The 10451-nt window shown below is 30.5% G+C and overlaps 1 protein-coding gene across 1 annotated transcript in view; it reads right to left on the reverse strand.

Moving 5' to 3' along the window:
• LOC106678173 (uncharacterized) overlaps positions 1-9932 on the reverse strand; it is a 109640-nt gene extending 99708 nt beyond the window's left edge. The window contains exon 1 of the mRNA XM_014416544.3: positions 9792-9932. Coding sequence (XP_014272030.1) covers positions 9792-9834 — 43 coding nt within the window. The 5' untranslated portion in view covers positions 9835-9932. The remainder of the gene's footprint in view (positions 1-9791) is intronic.
• Positions 9933-10451: the final 519 nt, after the last annotated feature.

The raw sequence follows: 10451 nt of genomic DNA on the forward strand, positions 1-10451 counted from the left end.
TATTACAAATATTATGTCATTAATTCATTTTATTACAAATATTATGTCATTAATTCATTTTATTACAAATATTATGTCATTAATTCATTTTATTAGTCAAAACGTCAGAGGTGTTTCATTTTATGTGAAGTTCTTTCATTTCTAGTAATCCAAAAAATGTTTTGAATTTCCACGCTCTCTGTTGCTGAACACGAATTTGTTTTCCCTAAATATAATTCTCTGATTTTCACCCTTCTTTTGAATGCTATTGAAAAGGTATTGTTATTTATAATATTTGTAAGAAGCCTCCAATATCACCTCCTCCCATATTTGTTCCGAGATCATTGCGTCTACTGTGGACAATTTAATAAAGGCGAAATTACATTGATGTCATTTAATAACAAATGTGCACAGCACCCTCCTCCCCCCCCCACAGGGCTTTGTTTATTTCGGAGGAGGAAGATACCACTCTGCTGTTTATTAATTTATTAATTTAGTTGAATTTAGTTTATTGGGCCCTAACCCCTACTTTGGCGAGCACGTCAATCAAGGGGTTAATGCCTTGCCACTTCCCAGGCCTTGGTGGAGTTCTTCGAGGATGGTTCTGCTTTTACCCCTCTGCAGTGATGTGTCTCGGACGGTTCGCAGAAGAACGGAGTTCTGATAGCTCTGCAGTTGATTCAACGTTGTTTTATACAAGAGTTGCACCATTGAATTGGGTAGGTGTTTATTATAGCTTTATAAATTTGCAATTTCAGTCAAAGGAAAAGCTGCGGCGACTTGAGCAAGTGGTATAGTCTATAAGTCTTCTGGTGGACCAGATTCAGCCTCTCTCGGACACGATTGGAGAAAGTGAGGTGTCAATCCAGTGTGATTCCCAGGTAGAGGACTGGAGATCCGCTGGCTTACCTCGTCGACCGTGAAGTGGATGGGTAGAGGTTTCATTCTTTTCTGAAATAACATCACTATGGCGTCAGTTTTGGCTGAGACAAGCCTCTTTCCGATCAACTTGAGCTCTGCAGTGATGGTGGCTGCGGTGTTTTCTGCCCGGGTGAGAGTCATTATAGCATTAATGCTTGAGGAATAGGTGCCGATGTTGTTCTTGTAGTCAATTTTTATCTAATTTTCTCTCGTAATTTACAAACCATGGATTTAAAAAAAAACAAAAAAAAACACCGGATCACCTTTACTCTCCGTCGTAAACCTCTGCCCTCCTGTCCTACAGTATCCTTTCTAAATACACCACTAACGCCTGTTGAACAGATTCGATACTTACGACTCCATCTTGACAAGAGACTTACTTGGAATCCAAACACAAGACTGAAACGACAAGAAACTGCTCGTAGATTCCGATTACTGCAACACTTACTTGACAAACGCTCTAAACTTCCCATTCACTACAAAAAATTAGTATACACTACGATAATCAGACCAATTTGGACATATGGAATTGAGCTCTGAGGCTCCACCAAACCATCAAATTCTTCCCGCATCCAATCGTTACAATCCAAAATCTTACGTAAAATCCTTGATGCTCCTGATTACGTCACAAATAAACTCATTCACAAAGACCTTAACATCCCATTCGTTGAAGATTTGGCCCAAAACAGATATGCGTCTTTTCATTCCAAACTCCTTAACCATCCTAACCCATTAATTCTTAATCTTTCAACCTTAACAATCCCTGATAATCCTCCGAGGCGTCTGAAAAGAAGATGGCCACGGGACCTTCTAATTTAAATTAATGTTTGAAGAACCATCAATGGGTGGTTCCTTCCCAAGATTTTCAAGTGTATATGAAACATACTACATATTTACCTATTGGATTATTTTCTACAGTCGTAAATTACATTAAATAAATAATTTTTAAAAAAAAATCACCAATACTAATGTTTGTGGAAATTCGTATTCAAAGGTTACAAAAGAAGCTAAAACCCAACCCGACAGTTTTTACTAAACAAAATTTTGTTTGTCTACTTTACTAGGAGTCGTTTGGTTTTTGTAAACTCATTTAATACGATCAGTAATCTTTTGTTCTTCCCTACATAAAATACAAATCTATTGGTATATAATAATCGTATATATGCAAAGCAAAAGTGGTATACAATAACATAAAAATATGTAAAAAAAATGTTCGCCTTCTAGGGCCCATTAGCAAGAAACTATAGATCTTTTCCACCTAGTATAATTTTTTTCATTGTGACGAAATAATTTAACTTTGAATTTCTGCATTTTAGAAGGAAAAGTCACCATACCAAAGCAACAACGGAAACACAACGAATCCTTATTGTACACACATGCCACTGTTTATGCAAATGATAATACCTTCACGGAACAATGAACTGGACATTTGGTGTTTCTAAAGCCCACGGGGCAATATCTAGATAAGCTCTTTAATAGACTTCTAGTTGATTTTTTATTCAATACAATTTAACTTTTACAGGAATATTGGTCAAGTAATAGCTACACAAAGTATCGCTTATAACGACATCGGATATAACGACCAGACAAATATTTTTGGATCTGTAATTTTTAGAGCTATACCGATTCATTTATTTATGTGAATACGACTGGTTGTCAGATAATACAATTTATTAGTTTATGGCAGCAATAATTGATTTTTATGTGTGTTTTATGTCATAACGACGATCGCCTATATGTCTGGTATTTTGTAAGTCGTTATAAAGACTGTTCAGTGTTCTTTCAATTTTGAATTGATATTAATTTATATTTGTCCTCTGGTTTCTACTGTTTTAAAATTTATATTATACTATATAATTATTTAAAAGTTTATTTATTTATCCTTAATATTTGGAGAAGAACTAATGTCGGAAAGAAAAAAAGGCAGTTATCTCAACCCAATTTTTGATTACTTTAATGAAAACTATGTATAATTACTAGTCAAAATTTATGACTCTGCCAAGTATAGGTATGGGGAATAAAAAATGGCGGCTGTTTCAAAACCTTAAAAAAACATTAATTTTTCATTCGTAGCTCTTTATCTAAAAAACTACCGACAACAATAGAAAATCTAAAAAAACATTTTTTAAAGAAGAGTAAATTTGCTGAAATATTAGCCCTAAAAGAGCTATTTACGTCCAATAGTTTTCGAGATAAAGCCCTTTAAAAAGCAAACTTTCTTAAAAATCTACTGAAATATTAGTAGTTAATTAATTCATTTTGATAAAGATATATCAGGAATATCAGATATATCTCAGGAACTATGTGACGTACAGATGTCTATCAGCACTCAAATTAAAGCTAGTTTAATGGACTATAAAGAAATTTATGACCTTTACTTTCGTAGGAATAGTAGTTTTCATGATATTTGGTAAAATAAATTGATTTATAGTTGTTCGGACTATAAGTTTGATTTATGAAAAACTTCATTTCAGAAACCATTGGACGTACAGATGTCTACCAGCGCTCATATTCAAGCTAGTTAAATTTACTACAAAATAGTTAATAGTAGTTCGTATAAAATGTTGGATTTTTGAAAAAAATATATCTCTAGATCACATATGTTTACATATATCTACGCACATATGTTTGCTAACACTCAAAATAAAGGGAATTTAACTGTCTATAAAGTAGTTTATGACACTTATCTTCGTAGTAGTTTTTATGATATTCACATGTGAATATAAATTTGGCAAATAAAAGGTTGTCCGAACAACTATAAATCAATTTATTTTAGCAAATTTCATGTAAACTATTACTCCTACGAAGGTAAACTACATTATAGCTCATTAAACTAGCTTTAATTTAAGTGCTAATTGACATCTGGAGGTCAAATGGTTTTTGAGATATTAATTTTTCAAAATAAATTCACTAACTACTGATCTTTCAGTGCGTCCCATACAACATTTTTATGAAATGTTGCTTTTTAAAAAGCTATATCTCGAAAACTATTTAACGTAAATAACTCTATTAGGACTCATATTTTAGAAAATTTACTCGTCTTCAAATGACGTTCTCTTAGGTTTTCTTGTGTTGTTCCTAATTTTTAAGATATGAAGCTCCGAATGGAAACTTTTTTCAACAATTTGAAACAGCCGCCATTTTTTATTCCCCCTACTTATACTTGGCAGACTCATCAATTTTGACTAGTAATTATACATAGTTTTCAATAAAGTAATAAAAAATTGGGGTTAGATAACTGCCTTTTTTCTCCTCTTGGGCTCTTGTACTATTAAGGGACATGTAGCTCGAAGCAATCCATCAGGACGCCTCCTGGTTGCAAAGATACCAAAAACTGGATGTATAGATATAATAAACAGAGATGCGAATAAGCTGCATGCAGCAAACTGGAATGCAGTACCCCTAGACAGCCAGGTGTGAAGAAGGCTGGTTCGAGCGACCAATGATCTTTAAGATCTGTAGAAACAACCGGAAAATTTTTTTTCTAAATTATATTTGTCCGTATTCAACATAGATATCAATTGCATCTAAAGTACTAAATGACATTAATAAGGATGAAAACAAATGGACCAACAATGTGCATTTGTTTATAGGAAGGGACTTATACTCATACATGACGTTAGACCTCCATGTTTCACGACAGACAGTGAAGAAACTAAACGAGCTGTTACGTCCTTCCACACCTACCTTATTCGCCAGACTTTTCTGCGACAGGTTCTATCTATTCAGAAATTTGGACTACTCCCTTAAAGGTAATAATAATAATAATAATAATAATAATAGTAATAATAATAATAGTAATAATAATAATAGTAATAATAATAATAATGAAGACTTAACGAACCCGAAGGTTCGATGCCGATGCCACTAAACGGTCTCTGCATACATCCTTCCAGTGATGCCTCTCCAAACCCAATTCCTCTAAATCTGTTTTAACACAATCCTCCCATCTACGTTTCGGTCTACCCCTCGGACGTATACCCGTTGGTTCAGTGTTTATTACCACTGATTTTTGAAAATAATTCTCAGGTAAAAAACGCATTTTCTGCGATTAAAAATTTAAAAAAATTTTAACATAGAAAACGAGAGTACGTATTTTGAATAGTAATGTTTTGATTTCATAAAGTTTTTTTTTTACTAAATAATCTTTCGGTTGAAAACGAATTACAGAAATATCTCTCATAAATAACATTTTCGCATTCGATTACTGTTCAGTCCTGATTTCTTGGAATTTACTTATTCAAGGTAGTTGAGGTCCATTTTATACAGGTTAATCGAGACATAATTGCCTGATCCTTAATATGATTAGATGATAAATCAGGTGGTTGACGGTTGGTGCTGATCACATTACCTAGTCAGGAAAAAAAGAACAGTGCGTCCTTACCAAGTACTCTAGACCTTTCATTGATGTTAGAGGTAAAAGATTAAAAAAAAAAATAAATTCTTATTGTTATATAACTTTTTTAATACAATAAAAGTTTTTTTTATAAAATATCAATGACTTTTCAATACGCAAACATTTAATTTTTAAAGGGATTTAGATGGCCCTGTGATGTTGAATGATACTGGACTATTTTAATCAGTTCGGAATCACAGCTCCTTTAGAAATAAATTGAAAAACAGCAATTAAAATAGAAACCCCCTTGATCTGTTAACGATTCCTGGATTTAATCTGATACCCCAGGGGTTTTCCTCAATTTAAAAATAAAGCCAGGCAATTATTTGTTTATCGTTTTTATTAAAAATTCGATGTATGACATTGTGATATAAAATCGTCAAATTGAACTCTTTAGTAAAAATAGTTAATGAAAATTATGTTATTTTATAAGAATAAAATAATCCTGAAAATCACCGATTAATTAATAATTAATATAAAAAATATAATTAACAGTATTGAGCCTCTTAATATAAGTTAATATAACTGACTGACTAAGATTAGTTCAAGAGCCCAAGAGGAGAAAAAAAGTTCAGTTGTTTCACCCCAATTTTTATTAATTAAAACTATGTATAATTACTAGTCGAAATTGATGAGTCAGCCAAGTATAATTATAAATAAAAAACGCTGTTGATACAAAACGTTAAAAAAAAATATAATTTTTTATTCCAAGTTTCATACCTTAAAAACTACCTATAATACTATAAAATCAAACAGAACATCGTTTAAAGTAGAGTAACTTAGCTAAAATATGATGCGTAGGGGTTGTAGTTTTTATGATATTCGCAGATGAATTTAGGATATGACATTTTGTCTCAACAATTAGAATTTACTTTATTTTAGTAAATTTTATGAACAGCTAATCCTATGAAGATAAGTGTGATAAACCAGTTTATATTACATTAAACTATTTTTTGTTTGAATGCTAGCAGATATATGTGCATCTAATACTACCTGAGATATAGTTCTTCATAAATAAAAACATTTTCCGCGGTAATGAATAAAAACTATAAATAAGAGGGCAGCGGAAGGAGCGTGGTAACGCGCCTGTCTACCAACCCACAGGTTGTCAGTTCGAATCCTGGTCCCATCCGGGCTTTTTTAAAGCATAAAATAATGAAAAATTGACTTACAACTTACCCTGGGCATTTGTGAGGCCCGTTAGCGAATGGGTGGCACTCACAAAAAAATAGGCGTGGAAGAGACGAACTGACCCTACGAAAAAAACACGGTAGGAACTTGGGTCTCGATAGTCTGTTGCCCATATAATAATAATAACTATAAATCAATATTTTGTCAATTTATATTGTTAAATATAAGAACGAAGATAAACATTATAAACTGCTATAATACATTCAACTAGACTGAATTTGAGTGCTGGTATAAATCTGTACGTCTAATTATTCTTGAGATATAGTTTTCCCAAAATTAATTTTCAAAAACTACTGATTTTTCATTATTTTGTTATAAATGTTTTTTTTTTTAAAAACTGTATCTCGGTAAATATTGAACGTAGATAACTCATGTGACGGGTCATATTTTAGCAAATTTACTCTACTTTAAATGATGCTGTATTAGATTTTCAAGTTTTGTTGGTAGTTTAAAAGATATATAGATCCGGGAGAAGAAATTTTTTTTATAAACGTTTTGAAACAGTCGCCTTTTGTGTTCTATGCTTGGCAGACTCATAAATTTTGACTCAATTTGTAGTTTTCAATGAAGTAATAAAAAATTAGGGCGAAATAACAAACTTTTTTTTTCCACTGGGCTCTTGTGCTATATATGAGTACGTTCAAATGTTTTGGATTAGTGTAGTTTTGAATTTTGTTTTCTTTTTATGCTATTGAAATGATATGAGCAATCTATGGTCTGGATTTCAATTATTTACTGTTTTAATGTCCTGATGACTGAATTTATGAAACTTCAACTGATCAATTATTAAAAGCTGTTTATGACTCAAATATTTCAATGAGAATAAAATGAAAAAAATAATGGTGTGAAAATTGAAGCTATCAAATTTAAGTAATTTTTTGTATCGAAAAAAAAAATTAAATTCTTCATGACAACCTTATATTAACATCAAAAATAATATATAACCTAATATTATTCACTAATAAGTAGTAAATCTTTTTTCATCTCCTTCCTAGCTAGTTCTGATGTACGTCATCCGGAGAGAGAATCTCAAGTTTTCATTCCGTGGGGCCGCAACGTAAAATCAGTCGACCAAGCAGTTGCGAGGTTGCTGAGGTTAAGGCTTCAACAAAATTATACAACCCACAATTATAATATAACTCACTCGCCTACAACGGCCTCGGTCATAATTCGTAAACCAGTACTAATTTAAAAACATAAATGTACTGTAACTATAATAGCATTTATTTTAGCAGATGAATGTCGATCTGTTATATGTTTAAAACACCCTTAGAAGGACCTTTCGGTCTCAGGAACATTACAAATGAGAAATTAGTTGGGTTTCAAATAGGTTAAATTGTGGTTTGGAGTTAGTTCAGGATTTTTGGATGTTCCGTTTTAAATGAGGTTATTTATTAGTAAATTTATTATTAAAAAAAAAGAAGTTACGTCGCTTAATCATGTTATAATCTCTTTCTCTAAATAATAAATTATACATATTTTTTTAAGTTTTGACAATTATTCTGGGGGTGGATTTTTTTATTTCCTGTCTAGATCTTGTAATTTTTTATACTAATTTTAAAATTATTTTTATTTATGTCACGTAATAGTTGAAAATTGTCCCTTTAAGTCCTCTATACTTACGTTTATATAACATTTTTTTCTAAACTAGGGAATAATTGGAGAAAAAAAACTTGAAAATCCTGAGTAGAACATAATATATTTGTATTGTATTAATGTTCTTTTGGGGTTGTATAAAGTACAATATTATTGTAGATTTTATTAATGAATAAAATTTGACAACATTCTATCTACAATAGGTTGGTAGTTTCCACTTAAAAAATATAAATTAAGTACTATTCTTAAAATTCCTAAAAGTTTTCTTACTGAACATTAGTCAATATTTAATGTTATGAAAGTCATTTTTTAACAAATAAATGATGTAATATATATAATACTAGATAAATTTTAATATATCATGTTCTATTAGTATTGTAATGTTCTTATAGTAACGTGACGCGGTGAGAGAGATGCGCTGGGATCTTAATGAGCTCTACTCTACCTCTCATACATTGGGAATAGAGTGGGCTCACGAAGCCTCACGTTGAGAGTGTAAATATTGTATATAACAATATTAATATGACTAGAGATTATTTTATTTATTTTCAATATTATTATATTTTATTTATTTATTATTTCTTGTACATAGTTTGATTATTTCTTTATTTTTATTTTAGTATGAATGTAATCAGTTATCACTTATTGCTCAACAATGTATGCAGATTGTAATATTCATCAATAAATAAAATGATAAAACCTAAAAAAAAAACCTTTTTAGTATCAATTAAATGTATTATATTAAACCTTTTTTAAAATTTTATTAAAGGTCGAAAGTGAAAAATTCAAAATGTTTTATATAAATAAGATAAATGTTTTATAAAAACATTATATTATATATATTTTGTGATTTCATCTGATTTTTTTTTTATAATTACAAGTTAAAAAAAATAACTTAATGAACATAAACGTCAATAAATATAAACATTAAGAAGTCACTTTCTAAATATAAAAGAATACTTACTCATTATATGTTATATTTTGTTAAGATGATATTCTATTATATTGTACAAATATAAGGAAGTTGTATATATAAATATATATACTGATATCCAATAATACTTATGCATATTTAAAAATGAAATTAATAATAATGTTATTTCATTTTGTTTTTTTTAAATAAACATTCTTATTCAATGACCAAACCATAATTATTTTTAATGATGAGTAAACAACTAGATTTTTTAAATTTAAATAATTGTTATGATTTTGCAGTTTTATCACTATAGGAGAGTGGCACAAACCTCTCCCCCCCCCAAAAAAAAAATTTTGAAACTTGAAAAGTTGTTAGATTTTAAATAAGAGGACCTACTTCAAATCCGCGAAAATTGTGGTAACACATTTTACACGGAGTTTCCTGAATCATTATCAATACTTCTAAGTTAGAAAATTAGGATATATTGTTGTGTTCAAAAGAAAAGGAAAAATATTATCTTGTTTAATATAGTTGGAAAATTAGGACAAATTTTCGGGAAATGTATGATTTTGCTTGCTTCCTGCTTTTGCTCAGACATATTTTTGTAGCAACTGCTCCAAGTTTGTGATTGTGATATAATTTCATTTATATAAGACTTATCGTAGACACAAATAATATAATTATTATAAAAAAAAAGAAAAGTTTATGTATTGATAAGATAAAATATTAAAATATAATTGACTAAATATAAAATGATATGACTTATAAGTGATGTTTAAAAAAGTATTTGACCTGTGACAACGAGGCAGATGAGCAACAAGAGACGAACAGACATCGCCGGCAAAGACCAAGGAAGAAGTTGAGGATGATTAGATAACTTGCGAAGTACGGTACGTCATATCTACTTAAGGGAAGAATGGAATATAGTGTTCACGCGAGAGTTGCCGGTAGCAGACTGGAGGGACCAACCCACCCCCACTACACCCTCGACCAACCCCTTCCTAGCAACACTTACGTTTTTTTACTTTTTTGCGTTGTGCGTATCGAAAATCTGCTAAAGGAGTTTTGCAATAGGATAAATAGGTTTCCTGCTGGGTTAGAACAAAGGCCGAACATTATGAAGGTAGGTTTTGTTAATGAAAGAGTGATAAAGATTGGCAAAAGGTACTTAACAGTCAAAGTGATTAGTTGTTTGTAAGTAGATAACCATTATTTACGAAATTTATTAAAATAAAATCTTGTTATATTAGTCGGTAGATATAATTGTATTTAAGGTTTAATCGACTTAGGCGTAATAGGCTTTAAAAACAGAAAAATAATAAATAAATACATTTTTTTTTAAATTATTTATTTATTGTAATTTACAACTGTACAAAATAATACAATAGGTAAATATGTAGTATGTTTCATATACACTTGAAAATCTTGGGATAGAACCACCCATTGGTGGTA

Source organism: Halyomorpha halys, unplaced genomic scaffold, assembly GCF_000696795.3.
Source record: "Halyomorpha halys isolate HHAL.00 unplaced genomic scaffold, Hhal_1.1 Scaffold127.1, whole genome shotgun sequence".
Classification (NCBI taxonomy): Eukaryota; Metazoa; Arthropoda; class Insecta; order Hemiptera; family Pentatomidae; genus Halyomorpha; species Halyomorpha halys.